Source organism: Photinus pyralis, unplaced genomic scaffold, assembly GCF_008802855.1.
Source record: "Photinus pyralis isolate 1611_PpyrPB1 unplaced genomic scaffold, Ppyr1.3 Ppyr1.4_LG2, whole genome shotgun sequence".
NCBI classification, from domain to species: Eukaryota; Metazoa; Arthropoda; class Insecta; order Coleoptera; family Lampyridae; genus Photinus; species Photinus pyralis.
This window is the reverse complement of record NW_022170403.1, coordinates 27,556,281-27,581,595: the sequence shown is the minus strand read 5'-3', so window position 1 is coordinate 27,581,595 and position 25,315 is coordinate 27,556,281. Positions and strand designations below refer to the sequence as shown.

At 35.6% G+C, this 25,315-nt stretch overlaps 1 protein-coding gene across 1 annotated transcript; it reads left to right on the top strand.

Moving 5' to 3' along the window:
* Positions 1-214: 214 nt before the first annotated feature.
* On the top strand, positions 215-24,932 carry LOC116164577 (phosrestin-1-like). The gene is made up of 5 exons (XM_031478771.1): positions 215-247; positions 3,236-3,383; positions 20,325-20,929; positions 23,474-23,707; positions 23,866-24,932. The coding sequence occupies exons 1-5, from the start codon at positions 230-232 to the stop codon at positions 24,322-24,324; spliced, it is 1,464 nt and encodes a 487-aa protein (XP_031334631.1). The 5' UTR covers positions 215-229; the 3' UTR covers positions 24,325-24,932.
* Positions 24,933-25,315: the final 383 nt, after the last annotated feature.

Genomic DNA, 25,315 nt, shown 5'->3' with positions numbered 1-25,315 from the left:
CCATGGAAATGTGAATTATGCTTATAAAAATCACCATTTTTGTAAATAAAATGACTTCGGTTGAAAAAGATAATACACCGTTCATTCAATGGCTTGTTGCAGAAGCAGAAGAAAAGTGGATAGATGCAAAATCCAAATCCAGTAAAACCTATTATAAATAATGTGAAAAGTTGTTTTCGTAGATGAATAGGAAGCATCGTACGAACAAAGTCTTCAATGCATCGAATATATGAAGAAAGTGTCAAAGGTATATAAATGTTCTATATCCTTTCCTTTGGTGCATTCGTTCAAAACCTCAAACAGTGCTGCAATTAAGAAACAAAACAGATTTGGCAGCATACCCTAAATTACACGCGTTTTTTAAAGCTTCAGACAAAGCTACATGCCAAAGAAATCTTTGACAGAAGGCAACCGATTTTTTATTACAGCTCCAGCTGACTGTTCCATAAGCTTGTAGTAACATTACTTTTGCTACCTGGAGCAACTGTGTACCATGAATAAAAATAGATTTTTCATCCCTTTGAAAAAGAGGTAGTTTTTTCAGAAATCGTGAGATCTCGGAAACGGTTCAACTTTACGGGTCCAAAAAAATTATGAACAAGCTATGTTTCTTCCAAATTTCAAACCCCTACGACTTTTTCATGTTTTTTTTGCAAAAATAAGAATAAAAAAACGAAAAAAAAACAGTTTTTTCGGTTTTTCCAGGAAAATGGGAGGTTATCTGAAAATAGTGCAGATACAAAAGTTGTTCATTTTTTTATTCTCTATAACTTTTGCGTTGAACATTTTCGTCAGGATTTTCGTTTAAATTTAATAGTTTTGCTATAATTTGCAAAACACCAGTTTCCACCACTCCCGGGAAATTCAGCTGTTTTAATTATTTTTCCCCAATTTCTAATCATTTCACCTGCATGAAAAACCGGGTTCGAACCGATAACTAATTTTTTTGTCAAAAAATATTGCATAGCCTGGACTACAGGGTTAAACACAAAATAAAAGCTTGAGAATCTTCCACAGCGGTAGTTCCTTGTGAGTAATAATGATCTTCGTAACTTTGTTACACTTATCAATGGTTGAGCGCCACTCAATTTCTAACGTAACTCTCCCTGGGGTAAGTAATAATAGTGCAAATCAATTCCGGTACCAAAAAAATACTGGTTTATTCACACCCAGTGTCAAATCAAAAATAAAATCCGCAATGGAATAGCACACAAATATTGGAAAATATGTTATGTCACACACAAATCTTGGTAGGTAACTTGACTTTCCAATTGAAATCTCCCAGTTTAACAAAACTCCAATCAAGAAGGATCGATTAAATTGATTACTGGATCTTTCTGCAACTTTCCACAAATAAATTGATATTCCGGGCCAGGTACAAGTCCAACATAAAAAATCAACGCTCACATAAAATTAAAATTAAACGGTGACACCAAGAAGTAAGCTCAGATCTCGGATTCCACAACCTGCAAACAAAAGAAAACCTTCCAAGACGCAGAGTTTAGTATATAATTATTTGAAGAATGCCTCAAGGGCCCATGAAGGGCCTCGCTTTACTTGTAATAAGGTTCTATCACAGGAAACGGCGGTCTGCAATAACATTCGCGTGTCTAACTCGATCATAACTTAACTAACATCTCAAAGATACTAATTAGGTTCAGAAGTTAACAAATTAATTGAATGTGACTGATAGCATATAGCCCAGAAGAGGAAAAAATAGTTAATACTAATACGCTAAAAGTTACGAAAGATGTCTATCACATCTCGCTCATGATCCAGTGAGCCATTTCTAGCAAAGGGCCGCTCGTTATCAGCAGATGGAAGATATTGTGTCAAAGGCGTCGGCAGTCGCAAACAAATGTTTAGGCTAGTCCAAGGTTATCAACTTCAAACTCGTACGTCGACAGAAATGCAGGTAAAACGCCTCCGAAACTTAAAATAGGACTAACACTGAAACTGGAACTGGTCCTTAAACTGATACCATAAATTAAAACCCTAACAGAAATCAAAGGTAACCCCTCTTTCTTGATAAACTAAAATGTACATGCCTCTTAAATAGGAGGGCGAATTATAGATTAAGCAACAATCATCGATGGAAATTGCAATACAAGAAATGTGAGCCGAAACCTCAAGCCAGATACAAGCAAGGGCATTAAATGCAAATGACATACTTACAAAGAAGAAGAAAAAAAAACGCCATTATATCCTCCTCACATAAGAGTTATAGGTGAATCCGTTCACTAAATATATTTCCGGAATCCCTAACACTAATGAATCCAATCGCCCGAAATTACTATAATATTGATGATGGCAATTTAAATTCCATGCGTTCTAAACTAACGCTTTAGCTGTTTAATTAAAATGAAGTGCACTTTGTTTCTACTGACAATAGACAGAGGAAGACGAAGGTCGGCAAACGAAGAGCACGGTGTCGGCAAAATGCGCGCTAAAATTGAGTGGTTCAATTTCCAATAATAGAGGGAGATATGTGTTAAACTGCTTCCCAATAAGAACGAAGATCATTCAACGAAATATACCGTGAATGCTTGTAATTAAGAAAATAAACTGTTACAATACTCTCCGTGGCGTGTATGTAGAATATTTCTAAAACTAAGATCTAAAACGCTCTTTTTTAAAATTGACCAAATATTTTTTAGTTAAACAGTTCACGTATAGACGCTTGTATTCGAAATCATGTACATTTACACGTAGGGGTGCCAGAAGTCGCAAGAACTATATCTCGAATAAATTTAAAATTCACAAAAAGGAGTTATCTTTAAATTGCTAACTCAACATAAAAGGAGGCAGGCGATGAGTGAAATGATGAATTCAGTGATAGATACTTGTAACAAGACGCGTTTCTCAGAATTCGATTTCTTCAAATGTTTATTTTGTCATATACAATCTCTCAAAGCTTTACCTACCACGGCTGTAATGTTAATTTCAAACCACCTACCTTAAAACGTATATGTGTTACACCATATTCCTATATTCCAATATTCTACCTTAATAACAAGTGAAAATTTTTCCCTCCAACAGATTTGTAATTTAATTACTTACTGAGGAATAAATTCTTTATGGGCGCAAATATTCCGAACAAAATATAAGAATTTTTAACGTCATGTCTAAATCTTATGCGTAAACATGGAACGTATTACATTTTTCCTCAATTTGTTTTAATAAAGCAAGCAGGAAAGAAGCCACACATCTAATACGCCTTATTATTTTCTTTCAGGAAGCGCTTCTAAAAAGACTGGGTCCCAATGCTTACCCGTTTAGTATGGAAATTACGCCTTTAGCGCCCCCAAGTGTACAGTTAGTACCTGCAAAAGAATATAGTGGAGCCCCTATTGGTACGAGTTACGATGTTCGAGCGTATATAGGTAAGCCAATTTATTTTATAGCTGAGATGATGTTATGAACCGGTGGAACATTATGTTGTGGGAAAGGGAATGGATGAGTTGAATATTAAAGCGCGCAAATGTGAGTGATTGCCATCTTATACCCATGCTTTTTTTCTCAATCCTAGCAGATCAATGTCAATTTTCCGTTTCCTACCTTTACCGTATTTTTCATTAAATGGTATAAATTCATTATTTCGGTTACTGTACATATTTACAGAAAATCCCGAAACACCTCAGATTTAAATTATAAATTGACATTCTTCAACGTGAAAACGTGATCCTATACGTTCAACCTCCATCGAGAGACAGTTACAAAGCCCAATGGGAAGTACCGCCGTGTTATATACCGTTTGAAAGGTCTCTTCATTCTCTATTCAATAATGTTGTTGTTTTAATTTTTCGTGTCTATCTCGAGGTCTATCTTTAAGTGGCTGGGATTTCAGATGATACTGCTCTACAAACACGACACTCCATACAATATTACAAAAATTGAAATAAATTACATTGTAAAAACAAGTTTTGAAAAAGGTAGTTCACCGTGTAAAAATAAGCTGCGAAAAAAAGAAATGACCGGTAGCCAACAAATTAATAGTACACTGTATAGCAAAATTAAGGGTAATGACATGAATGCATATTAAGATAATTATCAACAATCCTTGCTTTGTGTCTTTGCGCAAGACAAGAAGTGATTTTTGTTCTTGCATGGCGTTGTACGATAAGACAAGAAACTCACTACAAGACAAGAAGTTTCTTGCATTACTCGCACTTCTTTCAAGGTCTTGACGAGCGATCTTGAAAATATTTGTTTCAGTTCAGTTCAGGGACTGTGGAGTATGTTTCAATATGTTTCAGTGTATATTTAAATGTGCAGGGGTGGAAAAGATCTTCTTTTGACAAAAATTCAATCCAATCTGGAGATCAATTTCTTGTATAAAACTTGGTTTTTGTTCCCAAATTTAAAGTTAAGTACTTATCCTTAAATCTGTACGCTACATATCCTGCTATAAATTTAAGTCTTTCATTAGAAATAGCATCGTCTTTTGTTCTCTTTTTTGTAATATATTTAAAAGGTGGTCGTGGAAGAGGAAAATTCAGAATTATGGCACTCTGGCCCTTCACAATCACAAGTGGATTCATTACAATCAAGGTCCGTTTGGATATTAATAGTTTTGTTGAAACAATCGGATGAAAGATCAACGCTATAAACGTTATACGACAAACATGGGAAAACTCTCTGGTGACGTCACTGCGCGCAACCGAGACCGAAATTCGTCTGCCTCGTGAGCACATCATCCTATATTCACACCACGTATGTGTACCAAATTTGGTTCCAATCGATTCAGCCGTTTAGCCGGAAATGAGACTACAGACGGACCGACAGACGGACATCATCGAGATTTTGTTTGATTCGGATTTCTGACGCTTCAAAACGTGTATTTGTGTTAAAAAAAGGAGGGTGTCATGTTTTTACCCCAATACAATACATCCCTTACTGACGTGCGGGTGGTAAAAATAGTTCACCGAATTAATAGTCTACATTGAGTAAACTCCTATACGAAACAGTCACACATTGCAAGATCTGCAAAAAATTTGCAAGACAAGACAAGAAGTGACAAAAATAGGAAGTTGTAAGGAACTAGATAAAACACAATATACGGATCATTATGCAACGAGAGCATTTATTTGAGTTAAATTTTTTGCGTGTTTTTACCGTCGAATTACGCGGAAGTAAAATTTCTAAGTTGTAAGGGAGTTAAGGTTTTAAAAGTATTCCCCCAAACAAACGCATGATAAGTTCCAGTTTTTAGTTTGTCGATTATTACAATCGTGAGCTTTCGTCATCTTACCATGTTTATCAATGGGATAATTGTTCTAAATCGTATTTGTAGCCTCATTGTCTGGCTATGGTTTGGAATTACACGCTGGAGATTAGTCGTGTTCTGTTACTTCTGCAACTCATCAAATTAAATAAAGCTTAATAAAAAAAAACAAGCAAAATGCGAAAGTCAGATACAGTCCTGGTAGCGGGTTGAATCAATGAAAATTAATAAAATACCGCGTCCATGGAGTGGGCGTTACTGACTATTCAGAGAGGGGATTATTTTGCACAAGTAAGGGATTCGCGTTTTAGCAGTCGAGCTAAAAGTTATGGTATTGGAAGGTTAGCCGTAAGCTGGTAAACAGTACGGCCCAAAAGAGATTGGTTAATTCGCATTTTGTTAGTCGAATTGGTCAGAAGACGGTCTAAATAAATTCATAGCGACCCAGTGGTTAAGTTAGAAAGTTGTGAAGAATTCGCGTTTGTGGTCCAAGTTGTAAAAAAAAGTATGTTGCATAGAAGTCATTTTACGAATTGGTTAGAAAAGCGGGCAGGTTGTTTCGTTCATTATTTGGTTTGGGAGGGCGTATAAGTTTCGAATTTGCAAATTTGTTACTAAATGCCAGTTCATCGAAAGTGAGTGTTAGCAATCAGATCCTTTAGGAAACTTTCCAGTATACGTGTGCGGCGTAATAGAGCAGGGGAAACGGAGTAGTTGACTCATTTTGTCGCGTGGAATTACAACAAAGAAAATTGCCAGTAAAAATAAAGTGTATTATTAGTGCCGCTAACATAAATAGTCGGTCGGTTTTTAGTAATTTATGTCTTTTATGAAATTTACGTAACTTACGTTTTTTATTTAAAAAACCGTAATTTTTGTAAGTTACATAAATGTAATACCTATTTGATACATTTTGATCGGTACTACCGCAGACCATCAACGGTACTACCAACGTAAACGATTCACCGTTGAATCTAGTTTGGTTTAATGAGGATGATGCAGCATCTAATTCGCGATCTGGAACTTCTTCCTCCAAACGACGCGTGTTGGCGAAATACCTACTGCTTGGGTATTTTATTTAATACACCAAACTATATAATTTAGCAAGTGTTTTTGTTTTCAAACACTCACAAAATGCAAAAAGGTTTATGGAATATTAAAACAAACATAAAAAACATAAATGACAGGCAATTTTACAAAAATATTTGTAAATTACGTAAAAAACGTAAATTACTGGTAATTTTACTGTAAAATTACGTTTATTTCATACTGTCCGGTAGATGTTCGATTACACTATCATTTTGAGTCCGGTAGGTGAGTTATTACAGCATCAGAGCCGGTAAGTGTCTCTAAGCAACACTTACCGGACTGTTATTTGTATACATCAAATTTGACATCTTCACACAATTAATTAAAAACCCCAACATAAATTTGGCTGTAATTCTTTATTTCAAACATTAACATTGATTGTAATGAAACAATTTGTATTGCCCTCAACACTACGCCTGGGTTATTACTGTATGTCGAGTTAGTAATGTTTGATTCCTTCTGCTGTAGAACTTCAATGAAATTTTCGCCGCCTTGTATCAGTTGTATCATACGGGCAATCTTAACTTTTCCTTCTACCGAGCCTTCGATGTATTTTTCTGCCGTCGATGAGCTTTTCCATGCTCCATGACGCTTTTAACACCGAAACCCAGGCAAAAAAATCTCAATTCAAAAACTTACTGCGTCCAAAAAGTATGCCAACATGACTTTTTCCTCTACTTGTTTCGCCCCATGTTCGTTCCTCAATTGGCAAAACACTTAGTACTCTTTTTCATCCCTTGCGGCCGACTTCTTAGGAACCAACTTTTCGGTTGCTTCATGAGATATCGACAGGATTGTATCGGGAACAGTGGAACATTCCTCAACGTTTATAACGTCAATTTTTCAGTGAAAAAAATTCAATTGTCAACAAACTACAAACTATAGCAACGGCCGTTGCCACAGAAACAAGGTAATGCGATTTTTACAATATGATGAAATTTTGTAATCTTTGAAATGAAATAATGATACAAAACAGACTTACAGTATGAAATAAAATACGTTACGATATACGTCCGGTAGTACTTGTAACAGTACTCGTTTAAGACATTCTTGACTCGGCTCCTGACGTCGCCTCGTCCATAATGTCTAACTCGTACTGTTACAAGTAACCTACCGGACTTATAACGTAAATAACTATTATTTCATACTATCTAGTAATCGCCGCTTTCCCAGACTGATTTGAGTCTGGTAAATCGTATTTTACCAGACTGAAAATTTTTACCAGACTGGAAATTTTGCCTAGCAACCGCAACTGACATCCATCTAAACGTGATATTTGATTAATTGATTGATATTGATATTTGTCAAACTACTGTCAGATCAAACAAATCAAGTGATCGACTTTTGCTTTTATTTTAATGTGTACCACAGAATACGGCCTTCTCAGAATAGAAACAGCAATGTTACAAATTTGTAAGCATAGATATATAAATACCTAGATACAGCCATCCTTAACAAACGTACCTCGGTTTTTAAAAAACATATCAAAGAAATTTGTACATCTCTCCATTACTTTCTAACCAAGATGAAACATGTTCTATCTCTTTTTATTGCATTAACCACTATGTCGTACGCGGATCGGACGCTTAAAACAAACTTAGCGCGTCCCATAAGTCATGTGACAGTTGACACTTTTCACGATCGCGCGAAATCAAATCTAACTAAAAATATTCGCCCTAAACATGATGGGCGGTTTTTTCACTAAATATTATGTAATTATTGCGTTATCAATTGAATACGAATAACATTAGTGCTTGCCACAATGATAGACGCGTCCATAATTGTTATTCCTGAAATAGTTTTATTACATAGAGCTACGCCATTCAAATTTGGGATTATGTTTACCTTGTTTGGCATGATGTGCTGCAGTGAATTCATTGCTGGCTTGCAGAATATCAAAAAAACCGTAAGTAAGTAAAGTTTATGTTCAACATTTTAATTTTAATTGTATGGTTTTAGGCGTAATGGTAAAGGAAATTAAGTTGCGACAGGAAGTGAATTCGTTTCCAATTATCATTTTGGCCTATATGATGTTGATGCAGTGCGTTTGTATCATGATCACAAAGAAGGATCCGTGCAATATTCTTAGGAAAACGAGATTTATAGACTGTGTGTGCGTGCAATATCAAATTTTGGTCGCTACGCGTCTTGCCTACCTTTCGGCATATGTCCATTCGGTGGGGTTTCTTTTTGAAATTATAGTGCTAATTGTAGTAAGTAAGCTACACGTGTACATTTATTTAAAATAAATACAACACCTTAACAATGATATCCAATTGGTGATAATACTCATTTAGTGAACATTCATTACGTTTGTAAAAGCTCACAATCCGAATCATCGTCAGATGAAATTGACAAATTCGAATCATCACTGTCATTATTAACACTTATTATAAAGTTCAGCAACATCAACCAAATGTAACTTCTCTTTTAAATTAATCACTTTCCACATGTTCACACACTTTCTTCCAGTTATCAGCTGTAATTTTTTCAAATTCTTCATTTGCCAGCTTTCTAAGTAACATCTTCCATTTTAAATGCAACATTTCTTGCTGCTATGCGATTTAAATAAATAAAAAGGCGGTTTATTTATGTTGTAAAGTCTCAAATCTGATAATTTTCTGTGTGATTTGTGCTAACAATTTGATTGACAGTTATAATAAATAATGCGAATCTTGTCTTCCATGCTCAGGGTACCTCTATAAAGGATAGCGCTATACGTAATTAATGTGCCGAAAGTGATGGTAATAGATGGTACGTCCTTTTGAACTATGTTAGGGTATGGCTGTATCTATGTATTTATATATCTATGTTTGTAAGGTATTTTGGCGGACCCTGGTGGGTGTACTGTGAACTAAATCATCAAAATAAGAGTAGCGCCATCTGGTGACCAGCTTCTAAAGCCATGAAGTCATTTCTCCAATTCGATTTGAATCATAAATATCGATAAAGAATACACAGTTATTAAATTAAAGTGTATTTAGATACAATCACATTACATTATTTAACACAGAGAACTTAAGTTACATGTTTACAAATTACATATAAAACTCAGAAGTGATTTGCACTTACGCTTTGTAGATGTTAACACTTTGCAGAAAGATCCTTACATAACGATTTGTTGTACGAAATATTTGGTTTGAATTGCTGTTTGGACTAAATATTTTTGTTAAATCTTGAGAACTGAATTATTTGTTCCAAGAGGTAATAAAACCGTTTCAGTAAATTGTCACACAAGTTTTTGACAACAAATGTTAGCTTGATCCTGGTGCTTACTTTGTTACCAACCCTTACTCTTTGCTTGTTACTTGAGAAGCGAGGGGGGAAGTTGTTGAATTATCTAAAACGAGTTACAATATAAGTATCTACGTCTATATAAATGTATAAAACTCAAGTCTACACCCTTTTGCGCCTATACCGTTGGTAATTTATAAATTCCATAACTTGAATAAATAGGAAAAAATAACAGCACCTTCAACCTTCTTCGCGTTCCAAGCACAAAACATTGTTTCAAAATATGGGAAACGGTGCCTTTTTGATATTTTATCGTTACAATCCGCCACACAACACTTTTTACCGTCACATAACTTGTTCATATTTTAAATCTTTCAAAAGTCAAAATTGACATGTGTAAAACCATGTGTACGTATAAAATCGACGGTAAAAATATTTCCTGTAACGGGCAAAATTACAGGTTTTGCAAAAAAATATTTGAGTCTGCGATAAATAGTTCTCCGTACAACCACGGGAAACGCTGTAATCAGTGACAATTTAGCGCCATTTATGTTTCTGTTCTGTGAAGGTCCTATTCTGTGATGTGTACCTGCAACATTCTAATCAAAATGGTATTTTAATAGAAATAGAGCAGTATGAAATAAAATGTTTTACATTATTTGTATGTTAAATCAGTTAACGTTACTCGTTTCGAAATTCCTGCCTCAGCTACGCTTCGGCAGTAAACATCTCACTCGTTAACGTAAACCTTGATTTACCATACTCATAAGGTAAATAACTATTTTTTTTTAAAAAAAGGAAGTTACATAAATTACATAAAATACATAAAAAACATAAACGATTGGTAATTTTACACGTGATATTACGCACTTAAAAAAAACGTGTAATTTAACATCACTATTTTTAGCAGATACCTACCTCTGAAACTAGACAGTGACCAGGATCGACATTTAGACTCGGCGCTATTCCAAAACCTATGTCAACTATTGGACATTCGTAAGACGAAAACACAAACCCACAGTCAGCGGAATGGTAGAAAGTGTGAATAGGACCATGGGGAAATACCTGTCGAAAGTTATGTCCGACCACTAAGTTCGTTAGGAGTACTATCTATATTTATTCCTGATGGCGAGTCGTTATGGGGTGCAGAAAACTATAGGACAGATCCTAACTGTTTTTTAGCCGGAAACTCCGGTTACTGTGTGATTTGATCTTTGGTAGAAAACCCGACCAAGAAGAAACTGTGGGGCACGAGTACGTCGAAAACCTGGTGCGTCAGAAATTGGGGAGCATCCATGATAAAGTTCCCTCTAATATGCTGTTAGCTAGCGCTAGTACGACGTGAAGGCCCAAACTGGCAGGTTATCAACCCGGAGATCTGGTTTCGTTGTAACGTCTTCAGAGGCGAAATTACAAAGAGCTTAAGAAGGACCGAAGTGGTTAAGAGAATAATCGACCTAGCATGTGGGATACGGAAACTACCATGAGGAAAACCAGTTGTAATGCACATAAATCCGTTGGATCCACACGCGAGACAGGGGGCACGATAATTCACTTGCACAGATTTGCCACACTACTCTGGAAATCAAAGTACTCTGTGATATTGTCCGTGAAGAATGTAAAGATTTGTTTGCAGCGCCAGCAGAATACGCTTTGGCTCACCACGTGGTCAAGGACGTCAAATTGTTCCAGGGTATCTCCTTAAGATTTTCAATTCCAGTTTGATCGTTTAAGAGAAATTACCATCAATGTATGAGGTTGGTAACGCGTGTTTCCGGTTTTGGAGATACTGTTCCAAGGTGCCGGGGTGAAAATATTGGTCTGCGTCAGAGGAACCGCGTTTCGTAAGACTGTTAATTGCGTTATTAACTGAGTCATCGTTTAAGTGTCGGCATCAAGGTCGCATTATGGAACGATACAACCGTAGTCTCGACAGATTAACAGGGGGGAGCGTAACGAATTTTCTGGACGATATCTTTCCATGAAATATGATAGCTGATTCTATAATTCTTGAAGCTTTTTGTTGACTATTATAGACATCTTGAATTGTTGTTTACAGTTCCAATTTGGATTCCGAAGTGATAGATGGTCAAATTCACGATTGCGCATGCTTTAAATTTGCAAGTAAATCGATAATAATTAAACTATTATAAATCAATCTATTTAAAGGCTATTATAAATTCATTAATGGTTAATTGTAGGTACATAAATAAATAAGGTAGTTAAATTTACGTTACGGTATTTTATGGTTGAAATATGTATGCGGTTTATTGATGTTCAAATAATTTACGCGAAACATTTTTGTTGGATGATTGGCGCTAGCATTTCTAAGTATTTCAATGCTTTCATATGTGGACTACTATAGCTTGCCGATTTAACACCGAATCTGTTGCTTTTATGCAAATACCATGCTGGAGTTTGTAATCTCCGATTGGTTAATATAGGGACAGATAGGGTTAATAACGCCAGATGCTTTGTTGAAACCCATTATGAATAGGTTAGGTCCATGTTTTCAATCAGTCAGATTGAAGCTTGGAATTTATACAGGAAACGCAGAGATGTATGAAAAGTTGCACATTTCCAGTTAATATATTTTCTTTCTAGTTCGACTCCTGAATTTACCGAAATTTGATCCACTCATCATCAACTATTTTTTGGCAAATTTGTAAATCTAAATACGCCGCCATGCACCCGAATTTTATTTGTCTTAAGTATCAGACATCTAAACAGCTAAAGTAACTCGTGACACTTTAAAAGTGTCTAAGGTGCTTTTAAGTATACCTAGTAGTTGCAAAATATAATAAATGTGTAAACAAATATAGCAAACGAGCTCCTGGATATGGCTGTAGCTGGACATTGCAGCATACTATACCTATGGCTAAAATTCTGATTTTGAATTTCATGCAATTCGGTTCATAACTAACGGAGATGCCAAAAGGGCGTAATCGATCCAAAGGTTTTTGTTTTCGTGCTAAAGGACATCAGACACCGCAAAATTATGAACTCGCTAGGAGCGCTATGTGTCGTTGTATTGTATTTCTTCTACAGTAATACTTTAACTTTAATTCTCACTTTAATACGCTACTCCCTCTTGAGAATTATTTCGTAAATTTTTCCATCTGATAACTACCCTAATAAAGTGAAATGATTATTATTGATGTGATTATTATAATCATCATTGAAATCCGTGTGAAATAGTATAAAAATTAGATGATTTTAAGACCTGCTAACTGCTAAATATATATAGATAAACATGTGTCACGGTTTGTTCTCTTCCACACTTTTCAGATTGAAATTGGAACACGGTTGCTTTCCATCTCATTTGCACCGACTGAAAATTATAGATTTGCGGCCTGTGTATGTGGAGACGAATTGGTAGATTTGGATCATATCCCATTAATGCCCAACCAGTAACTGCAGGCTATAATGGTGCCATTTTCTTGTAGTAGGCTGTTTTAGTACATATAAGAAAGAATAAGAAATAAAAAAAATAAAAAACTTTATTCTTCAAAAGTTAGAAAGGTGAACTCAAATGAGTACACTGGTCATTAACGTGTATGAAATTTTACAAAACATTCTCTCTCAATACACAACGTAGTATTACATTTGCTACAGCTCCAACGAATCCGAGAATGACACACAGCACACCGTAGTTGATTGGGTAGTTTTCTTGGATAGTGTCCCAAGCTATCTTTTGCAATGCTGGAGATGGCACAATAGGTTTATTTCGGGTAACTTGAGTTCTGTTTGTAATTCGAAGGTAATGTCGAGTCACACATACCGTGTGAACAAAAGCTGGTCCATTTTTGCATCGCAGCATAGCATGTGAAGCTTCCAAGCATTTGTCATGGCCATGTTTATCATATGGGTGAAAATGGGCCACCACCACTTCTTTGCACGGATCGCTATGCGGTATGTACTGACTGACTGATCGTGGAGATCAACCCATACATTTGTTATAGGAATGAAATACAGCAGGCTGATTCATCTCAACCTTTTCCTTTCTAGCTTTTGACCACCTTTTTATCTTGCACATTGGTTGGAGGGTGTCACAATTGGTAGCCATAGTCACCACGCTGTTATCTTTCCATCTAATGACTAAAATCTCATTTTCTGTATCAAACTGAAAATCATAACTTGCCCTCTCCATCTTTGCCATTACCTTTGTTGATTTTAGTGGACATTTCTTCAGTCTGTTTTCCCGTACAGTTCCAGTAGCTCTAAATCCCTTCCGTTTTAGTTGCGCCAATAAATTGTAACTGGTAAAAAAATTATCAAAATATATAACGTGATCAGTTGGATCAATGAAAGTACAACTCGTGACCCCAGAGAGGAAGTTGATCGTTCGTGTTGGAATCAGATTTCCCACAGTAGGTGTCAAACTTGTAGCAGTAACCATTGTAACTGCAAAGCATCCAGTCCTTGAAACCGAATCGCACGGGTTTCCCTCTTATAAACTGTTTTGCAGGATGGTGGCCAAAATATTTAATCATTGCTTCGTCCACTGACAAATCTTGATGAAAAACGCCCCAAAGTAAGTGTACTCAAACGAGTACAGCGGGCACTAATGGGATATTTAATAGTATATTAAGATACAAGTGTATAATCAAGTCTTTAAAGCACGCGCAACGAGTTTAAGGGCACGACGCAAAGCGGAGTGCCTTTAACGTTGCAAGTGCTTTAAAGACCAATTATACACGTGTATCTTATAGTATTTTTTATTATACCTGCAGTATAATTTAAAAATAGGAAATACAATGAAGTCATATTGACGTTATACTCGAATACATGTCTAATTAAGTGGGCTGGGTGTTCGTAATTTCACGATTGCCATGGAAATGTCACTTGACGTTTGCTTATAAAAATCATCGTCTTGGTGAATTAAACGATTTCCATTGAAAAAGATAATACACCGTCCATTAAATCGGTTGTTGTAAAATCTAAACAAACGTTGGTAGGTGTAAAATCCAACTCCAGTAAAGCCTATTATAAAGAATATGAAAAGTTGTTTCCATGGATGAATAGGAAGTTACTTACGAATACAGTCTTAAATGCATCCATAATGCTGGCATATATGAAGGAAATGTCAAAGGTATTTAAATCTTCTATATTTTGGTGCATTCATTCAAAACTTTAAAGCAATGCTGCGATTAAAAAGTGGAACAGATTTGGAAGCATACCCTAAATTACGCGCGTTTGTGAAAGCTTCAACCAAAGGATAGGTACAAAAGCCAAAGAAATGTTCTGCATTTACAGAAAGCGACCTAAGAGGATTTTTTATTTCATCCAGATGACAGTTTCAAAAGTCATACTTGAAGTATCGTTACTTAGCAACTTTAAAGCACGTGTGTTTTAAAGGCCTTTTTTCGCACGCATTTGAGTGTTTAAAACGGAGATTGTGATTCAGGTATAATAAATAGTTATTTATATAACAAGAGCGCGAAGTTCAATTTCGCGCATTGAGACTGAAGGTATTTTGACGAGGCGAAGCCGAGTTAAAATATAAGTCAAATGCGCGAAATAACTTCGCGCTAGCGTTATATACAATATTTTTTCTACAACTGAACCGATTGTTAATTAAGTTGCTGTTTAAGTTCAACTTTGTCCCGTGCGCGAAATACTTTTTTTCACTGTTGACGATTTCGCGCACGTTGTCAAGGGCAACCTTACTTATTAATTAACCGATTAAAAATCTAGTACTTCGCGTTTCGAAATCCGTCAGAAAATGACAGGTTTTTTTGACAGTTGTAGAAAAAAGTAATATAAAACAACTTCCAGAATACTACTTGAAGTGGGAGTGTCAGAAAAATTTGAATTACACATTAACCTGATGAGCAGAAAATTATTAGATACTTGGAACTTAATTCCTTTCAAGTCGACACTTCAACTTCACCGACTCGTGCCCCTGTTTAATTCTTGTTTATATGTAATATAATGATGTTTCCCCATCTCACTAAATATTTAAATTAACGTGACTGAATGGGGTGTGATCCAGATAAAAGCCAAAAATAAATTAGATGACTAGTGTAAACAAAATTTAACTCAACGCGTGTTTATTATTAGTGAAGAAATCAATGCTGTAAATGAGAAGTGCTATTAACCAAAGGTCTAAATTTGTTATACAAACAGAACTGTGTGTGGATATTCTTTTCGGTAGCTAACAAAAATAGAGACACAACTCTCGAATTAATTCTGGAAATAACGAAAAATGCGTAGGAAACTACAGAGCTTATACCCGCGCAATCAGCGTTTTTCAGATATATTTGCACGGTTTTTGCTCCCACGTGCCTGGTTTACTAAGGGCGTAATAGTCTGTTGTGGAGCTTTAAGGCGCATTACAGTATAATTTCTATTGCTCTAATGCGGTGTGTAAGTAGCGCTACATATTCTCTCTTAATGAGCCATTTTGCTATTTACATACACATTTCATTTAACAAACATATTTTGCAGGAATTATTTTGTATTCTACGACATACATATTGTAACGTGATTTATAAATTCGGGTTCGATTTATATCAATATTTATTAAACAAAGCTAAAACACTATAAAAACCGTACAATTTATATCGATATTTATATCACACACTTCGCAATTTATATTTCCGCGCTCGATCTCGTTCGGTAGTAAAACTGGCGCGATGTTCGGTCCGCAACCATTTATACACGCAAGCAATGTAAGTCCCGAACATCCGCGTACATTCTCGAATATTCCTACACAATCCCACTATCGCGCGCGTAGAAAATTCCAGAGCGCCAAAGGCGACGTCATGTCTAGAGCATTTCCGTTACAATATCTATCACTTTCAGAGGTAGTCTTCGTGGTAATTTCCAAAGTGTTCGTGCGATATATGTACTTACGCTTCCTTTTAAATTTCAGCTCTGTCGTTAAGGAGATTTAAACCTTCGAAAGTTGAAGATTCCGAATTTCTAAATGGAAAAACCATCCAAGCCATTCTATAACATTATTTACGTTACTCAATAGGTTTCCGCTATATAAGATGACTGAGCTAAAACACCGAAGTAACAATATGTATTTTGAATCTCATAACTAATTCCATCATATTAATTTTTTCTTAGTGTCACTGCAGACTGCATTGTGAATAACTACTTGTAAACGTGCCAATGGCCACTAGTAGTCGAGACAAATTAAATAAATAACTAAATATATTTTTTTAAATTCCAATCATATTATTTTGGTCTTTTGTTCGCCTCTATTCTATGAACCTGTGGCGATAAGTCTTGTGGAAGGTGGCTGTGGACGGTTGGCAAAAAGAAGAAAAAATACCAATTCTGTAATAGCGGCCATTAAAATACGGTGGGTAACGTCACAAAATCAGCAAGAAAAATGCGGCCGTCAAAGCGTAATTGCATGATGGATGGTTTTTATTTAGACTCTATGGCTTTTACCCATAAAGCACGAGTACTCATTGAGGTGGAGCCCTCAGAGGGTTTCAGATTATGGAGGTCCTGAAGTCAAAGGCAAGTTTTTGTTAGACTCTGGCTCCGCAATTTGTAGTTTTCTGCTGAAATTGTTTGCCGAGCTTCGATGTCGTGTCAGTTACAATAATTTCAGCATTTATACATACCTATGGTAGTGTGCTGTTCAATTTAAATTTTGAACTTCGATGTACCTTTGTTTGGGGTAAATCTTGGCTTGAAGCTCTTGCAATTGTACTGCCTGGAATTCGCACTGTTTTCGTATACGGGTCAGACACTCTGTTTACCGGATGAAGTGTTAACTCGCCAGGCCGAAGCTAAGCGACAGACGGTATATAGCTGACATTCGCCCAGTTTCTGCTTCTCACCATTCTACGCCCAAAGCTTTTGTTTTTCAAGATCTTTGCAAAAATTCTTGTTTTTCATTTCAGTAGTGGACCATTATTTAATCGGTACCTGCTTCAACCTAAAAATCACGACGTTAAAAGGAACTACTATAATTCTTTGTGAAATGTTTCCCAAATGTCTTCACAAGCATAATAGTCCAAATGATATCAATGATATCGAATGTTGTTGGTTGGTGTATCATCACAACAATACTTATATTGACATGTCAGAATTGATACCACTCATCTTTTTTCAAAAGTGTCTTATAGTGGAATATGTTTTTTGATGGGTAAACTAAACGTTTCTGCATATACGTCTTCCCGTAAGATTCCACACGGTGGCCATATTTTTTGTAAACCACAGTGGATGAGTGGATCAAACAAAATCTTAATGTTTTTAAGTTTTTCATTTCTTTTCAGTCATCCCATTCTTAATCTTTTAGATTCGTCGTATAACTCGGATTCGAAAGCCGTTCTTTTGATTTTTAGATACATTCTTATATGATTCTATTATCTATAATTCTTCCGATTTTTTATCATTTAAATTTTTCGCATAACTCAGATTATTTTGATTTTTAAACTTCTCATAATTTTTATTTTTCCCGTTCCATGAAAATTGTAAAATACTTTGGGTTCTTTTTTTACAAAAATGTCAAATTGGTCACACTTCAGACCTCTTCGCGTTCTCCAGGACACTTCGAATACTTTGGATGTTTCTCAATGGAATATTTTTCTGATCTTTCAGATTCTTCAGATCGTTCGAATATTTCGGATTCTTCCGTTCCTTTGAATGTTTCAGATTCTTCGAATTCTTTCGTTTCTCTCACATTCTTACAATTCTTCAATTTCCACGTATCAAAGAAGAAAGTTACAGTTATCTTACTTGACCCATTGCTTCATTAGAATAGGTGTTGTATTATAGCAATAAAAAATGGGTATATTAGTGAGACAGTGTGATTGTAACAAATGATTCCTTCTAATCTAAAATTTACGTCTGTGATTTTTTTTTGTAATTTTTTCTTGAATTATTCTAAATAATGTGTTTATTTTTGACGCCATGTATTACAAGAATGTGCAATTGCAGAAAATTGGCGCCCATATTAGAGGTGAAAGTGATTCTATTGGTGCAAGAAATGTCTGTCGGTCGGTAACTGCTTGATAACTGAAAGTGAAGGAAATAAAAAATATACAGCTTTTCGAAACATCAACAGCTGTTTTTTCGACCTAGAGTCGCATAAGGGTTTGGTGAGAGATTCTAGGACAGAAAATTGAATGAACCTTACTTACTACAAGTTTTCAGAAATATGTTCAAATTAGTTTTCCATTTAAAAATCAAAACAGTTTGTCAGGCTGGATGCAAACGTATATCTGTATTGGGTATTTTTGTCTAATTCAGATAAAAGAAAATTGTGACATTAGCTCTGTTCGTTACTTGAGGAAATATAGGAAAACATTTTAAATTACACATATATGCGTGTTACCTATACATCACCGAACCGATGTATAATTATATAATAAAGGATACGAATATTATAATAAAGGTAGGTTGTGCGTTTACTCCGTCGAATTGCTCAAAAGCAAGATATATGAGGTTGATTTTGAATAACGATGGTGAAATGTAAATAATTATAATGAAGATGGGTCTCAAGAGATGTCTATACGTGCTTGTACAATGTACAGTGGTACACATTGACTGAAGCTACATCATAAGCAACTTTCGAGTTTTTTGCTACCTACACGATTTAAATGAAGACATTATGTGATGGTGTATTAATAGTTATTAATGATACAAGTTCGTTTATGAACGTCATAATGAAACGCAAGTTTCATTAATAACGTTCATATAGAACGTGTATCATTCAACATTTAATTTACGACGGTCCAAATAGATTTTACTCAGATTTTTCAGTTATCTAAACGTTTTCATAAATTATGATTCAAAATTATCAAGTGCTCATACGACTGGATGTCATGGTAATAGCGTTTGTCAATTTTGACGTCTGCTATAGAAAATAATAGTAATTGTGCTTTTATGAATTCATAAGAACGCTAGTGCTTTTATGAAAGCCGTAATGACATCCAATTGGCCATGCTAAATCTGTAATTATGACACCGTCGTACATTATATATAGTACATTATATACCAAGGTAGAGAAGTCTAGTATTATCGCCTGAGCACCAAGATGTAAGGTGCAAAGGCAATAAGTAATAGACTTCTCGACCGTGGTGTATACTATTTTTTTCACTACGAGTACTTGAAGTCCTCTAAATTAACATATTATAATTTATATTGTTAAGAATGTGAACGGTTGGACAGAATTTTTTATTTATTAATTTAACATGTTATGCAAGTGCGTGGAAGTAAAAATCAGGCTGGCCGTATTTTGTTCTGTCATTGAGATATTTTCATCAAACAGTAATTTCGTTCGATCTTTTCAAAATCTGGCAATTTTAAGTTAGTTAACAAAAATTACATCTTTGCGGCGGCGGTATGGCGGCTATGCGGGCCCATCGGAGCGGTATGGCAGGAAGATTGTCGTGTGAATGATTGAGGGCTGATGCACACAAAAAAATTAATTTGTAGCAAATCACCCAAAAAAAAACCAACAGTCGACACGTTCAACTGAGTATGGCGGACTATATGGCCCACGGAAAAGTATGGCATTTCGTTTCCGCCATTTGTTTTGTCACCGTCCAAAGAATTTTGTGTAGAAAATTGTCCAAAATCATTAAATTTTCCCACATGTTTAAAAAATCATCACACAATAACGGCCTCACTCCCAGAGAGTTAGCACCATTTCCGTTTTGAGGAGTACCTAATTAAACCTTTGAATGCTCGCCATATCTATAGCAGATGTGATTACCAAAAGTGGTCTAATTCGTTAATAAAAAAAACTCTTTGCCATAAGAATGCTTCTCATAAAAATTAAAGTAACGTTACCATTAATTTTCAGCTGAGAAGCTGGACGAAAAGCTTCACCGACGCACCACGGTCCGAATGGGTATTAGAGTGGTCCAACGTGCAGCAGCGCCACCTAGTCCATACATTTTCAATCCGGCCAATATTGGACAACACTTACCAAAGCAGCGCAGCAAAAATGGGCACAAAATTCCATTATTTGCCTGTAAAAGTGTACCACTAACAAGCAATATTGCAACACATAATTTAGATGAAGATAGAAAGCCCTCGTCCGGCACGGATGCGAGAAATGTTAAATTAAATTTGAAAAATGAATCAGAAAGTTCGAATGGTCGAAATATCGAAAAAGAGCTATCTCCAGAAAACGAGTGTAAAGTTGAAGCTGAAAATAATCCTGATTCAGATGTTATGGACTGTCTCCTGGCTAGATCAGAAACAGAGCAATATACCAAAAATAAATCTAGTCCGGAAGGTATATCCGGAAATAGAACCCCTACACACGTTTCCTTTAAAGATCAACTTACGAATGGGTTGGACAGCACCGAATGCCATACTTCCCATATAAATGAATCCGGTTCGAATGTTGACGAGAAAGAAAACATACAGAAACAGATAGGATTCTCTCAGGATAACAATAAGGTATGTATTTATTATGTACTTGGTCATGTCGCACTTTTGCGATTCTGAGCATCAAGTGATACCTTTGGAAATTATTTTCACTTCGTGTCAAATGCATGTTCATTGATTTCATAGCTGTACAAACCCCTTATATGATATTGACCACTACTAGTTATTAACTCCAAAAAAAGCTTTCCATAATTCTACCAGTCTTATAGGCTTGTTTCAAAAACCAACAATCGATCAATTTTTTGTAATAAGAACCAATCTATACCGTGGACACCAAAAACAATCTGATAATCATTAACGGATTGGATGTTTGCAGGGTATAACCTTCCTTTTTTACCAAAAATCGACCACAACAGAATTTCACGGGAAAACACTTTTCCTTATTAATTTTGGTGCGTAGAATCCAAAACAATTCGTACCATTTCGATTAGACTCTTCAATCAAAACTTATGGAATAGAAACCAATTGCGAAAGAAAATTCAAAGGGCTGTAACTTTTGAACTAGTAGCCCAATCTTGGAACTGTTTGAAATTATGAATTCTACAGGCCACATTCTGTAAGAAAATTTTTTTCCGGGTAGATCTGAGACAATTTTTTTCTCGGTCCTCAAAAAAGGGCAGTGTATAACCTTCCTTTTTTACCAAAAATCGACTGCACCAAAATTTCTCGGGAAAACACTTTTTCTTATTAATTTTGGTGCGTAGAATCAAAAACAATTCGTACTTTTTCGATCAGACTTCTCAATCAAAAGTTATAGACTAGAAACCAATTTCGAAAGAAAAATCAAAGGGCTGTAACTTTTGAACTAGTAGCCCAATCTTGGAACTGTTTGAAATTATGGATTCTACAGGCCACATTCTATAAGAAAATTTTTTTTTCCGGGTCGATCTGAGACAATTTTTTTTCGGGGCTCAAAAAAAGGCAGTGTATAACCTTCCTTTTTTACCAAAAATCGACTACACCAAAATTTCTCGGGGAAACACTTTTTCTTATTAATTTGGGTGCGTAGAATCCAAATCAATTTGTACTTTTTCGATCAGACTTCTCAATCAAAAGTTATAGACTAGAAACCAATTTCGAAAAACAATTCAAAGGGCTGTAACTTTTGAATTAGTAGCCCAATCTTGGAACTGTTTGAAATTATGGATTCTACAGGCCACATTCTGTAAGAAAATTTTTTTCCGGGTCGATCTGAGACAATTTTTTTCTCGGTCCTCAAAAAAAGGCAGTGTTATAATCTTCCTTTTTTAGCAAAAATCGACTGCACCAAAATTTCTCGGGAAAACACTTTTTCTTATTAATTTTGGTGCGTAGAATCCAAAACAATTCGTACTTTTTCGATCAGACTCCTCAATAAAAAGTTATAGACTAGAAACCAATTTCGAAAGAAAATTCAAAGGGCTGTAACTTTTGAACTAGTAGCCCAATCTTGCAACTGTTTGAAATTATGGATTCTACAGGCCACATTCTATAAGAAAATTTTTTTTCCGGGTCGATCTGAGACAATTTTTTTTTCGGGCCTCAAAAAAAGGAAGTGTATAACCTTCCTTTTTTAGAAAAAATCGACTGCACCAAAATTTCTGGGGAAGACACTTTCTCTTATTAATTTTGGTGCGTAGAATCCAAAACAATTCGTACTTTTTCGATCAGACTTCTCAATAAACAGTTATAGACTAGAAACCAAATTTCGAAAGAAAATTTAAAGGGCTGTAACTTTTAAACTAGTAGCCCAATCTTGGAACTGTTTGAAATTATGGATTCTACAGGCCACATTCTATAAGAAAATTTTTTTTCCGGGTCGATCTGAGACAATTTTTTTCTCGGGGCTCAAAAAAAGGCAGTGTATAACCTTCCTTTTTTACCAAAAATCGACTACACCAAAATTTCTCGGGAAAACACTTTTTCTTATTATTTTTGGTGCGTAGAATCCAAAACAATTCGTACTTTTTCGATCAGACTTCTCAATCAAAAGTTATAGACTAGAAACCAATTTCGAAAGAAAATTCAAAGGGCTGTAACTTTTGAATTAGTAGCCCAATCTTGGAACTGTTTGAAATTATGGATTCTACAGGCCACATTCTATAAGAAAATTTTTTTTCCGGGTCGATCTGAGACAATTTTTTTTTCGGGCCTCAAAAAAAGGCAGTGTATAATCTTCCTTTTTTAGCAAAAGTCAACTGCACCAAAATTTCTCGGGTAAACACTTTTTCTTATTAATTTTGGTGCGTAGAATCCCAAACAATTGGTACTTTTTCGATCAGACTTCTCAATAAAAAGTTATAGACTAGAAACCAATTTCGAAAGAAAATTCAAAGGGCTGTAACTTTTGAACTAGTAGCCCAATCTAGGAACTTAGACTTAGACTTAGACAATTTTTTTTTCGGGCCTCAAAAAAAGGCAGTGTATAACCTCCTTTTTTTTAGCGAAAATCGACTGCACCAAAATTTCGCGGGAAAACACTTATTACCCCCTGGATGTTTGTGATTTGGCTACTTTAAGTTTGTGTTTTTCTTTGTAGGCATTTTCATATTCTAATGGCACAATTTAACATTACAGAAAAATCAAATTGAAAAGTTTGAGCCCCCGTGCGGAGGGAAGCGACCAAGTTTAGCAGCCTTTCTCGCCCAAGTGCCTCCACCACACGCGGTCGTCGAGAAACCATTTTTACTGAGCGATGGAAGAATTGAATTAGAAGCGAGTTTAGACAAAGCTATTTACTCACACGGTGAAGAAATAGAAATCACTTTACAAGTACGAAATCTTAGCAGTAAAACTGTCAAACGAATAAAGGTAAGTTTTAAGTAATCTCAGTGCAATGCAAAATTGTGTCCGCACTTCTAATTCATTGTCGTTGCGATCCATATGTTTTTTTAAAAAATTTTTGAAACTTTTCGCAAATTTTGTTACCATTCAAATTCTACTAATAATGCAAATTACTGCACTTTCAGGTTTTTGTCGTTCAACACGTCGACGTGTGTATGTTTTCTAACGGGAAATTTAAAAACGTTGTGGCGTCGACGACGGTAAAAGACAATTGTCCCGTAGCAAGCGGTTCTACAGTAACCCAAACGTACAACTTGATACCAACAAAGAGCTCTACGAAAAACTGGATTGCACTCGAAGACTCATACACAAAAACAGGAACAAGTTTAGCGTCAACAGTAACTAGCGCTTGCGATAACCCACAAGATCGCAACGTATTCGCCATTTACGTAACATACTACGTGAAGGTGAAATTAATTGTGAGCTTAATGGGTGGTGAACTGTCACTGAAATTGCCTTTCACTCTAATGCACACTTGCTCTGAATTTGACCCGACTTGGACAAAAGAGTTAGAATCGCCTCGTGCTGAAACGCAAGAGAAATCTACACCAGAAGAGATAAAACCTGGAATCGGAGAGACTTGAGATGAGGAAAAGGTGGTCGTGGAAATAAACAAGAATACCAGCGATAGGACTTGTCTTAAACCAGAACATGAACCTGTTATTCAAACTAATCGTCACCCAATCAAGAATTCTTCGCCAAATTTCGACGAGATCGTTACGGAAAAACGAGAAGACGTCGAATTAGAGAAAACCCTTCCGGTACCTGTAGTTAAGAGGACTAGTATTGATGATAGTGATAAAAATTGTGGTATTCCCAGAGCTTGGTGTTGTTTAATGAGCAGGCGTACTTCATAACAACGGAGAAGATTGTATCTTGGTGTAGTAAAGTTTAACTTGCTGTCAATCAAACTTTTCATTTTTCTAAAGTTAATGTTTACTATGTGAAGCCTATCAGATTTAGTCAATTGAGAATTTAATGTTGTGTATAACTGTAAATAATAATCTAACAAGGGCTGAGTTCGATAGGTGCCTATCTTGGAGATAAATTCTCTGTGACCTTTTGTAATTTGTATATCCTTCTTTTTTTATTCCTGTACATAGAAATAAAAAACTATGTTTGTAAAGAGATGTACCTAAGTAAATTGATAAGTATGCAATATTAAGTCTCCTAATAAAGATATCAATTAATATATTGGTGAGATACCTTTTGAACTTAATCGCGTCGACTTCTTGCTTGTGATAATGGCAACAATTTCGAATGTTGAAAATGCAAAGTAACGAATCACAAAAACAAAAGTTACTCCTGCACTCGATGTGTTGTATTTTGAAATAACATACATCTCGAACGTAAGTAATCCCTCAGACTAGATATATGAGATATAAGAGGTAAGTAAGTTATGTCTCCCACCAATAAATGAAGTTAGAGTATGTCCTTTGCGTTCAAGAAGGTCTGCAAATATGAAACCGAATTTTTTCAAAATTAGGTGTTTATTGTGTGAAAACGGCACAAGTTTCTCACGCAATTTGTGGAAGCTCATTTTTTGCCTATCGGGCTTCCACTTTCTGTGAGCAC

Coding starts and splice junctions, on each gene's coding strand:
- LOC116164577 (XM_031478771.1), top strand. Junction 20,930..23,473: donor TCTCTCAGGATAACAATAAG/GTATGTATTTAT, acceptor TTAACATTACAG/AAAAATCAAATTGAAAAGTT. Junction 23,708..23,865: donor AAACTGTCAAACGAATAAAG/GTAAGTTTTAAG, acceptor CTGCACTTTCAG/GTTTTTGTCGTTCAACACGT.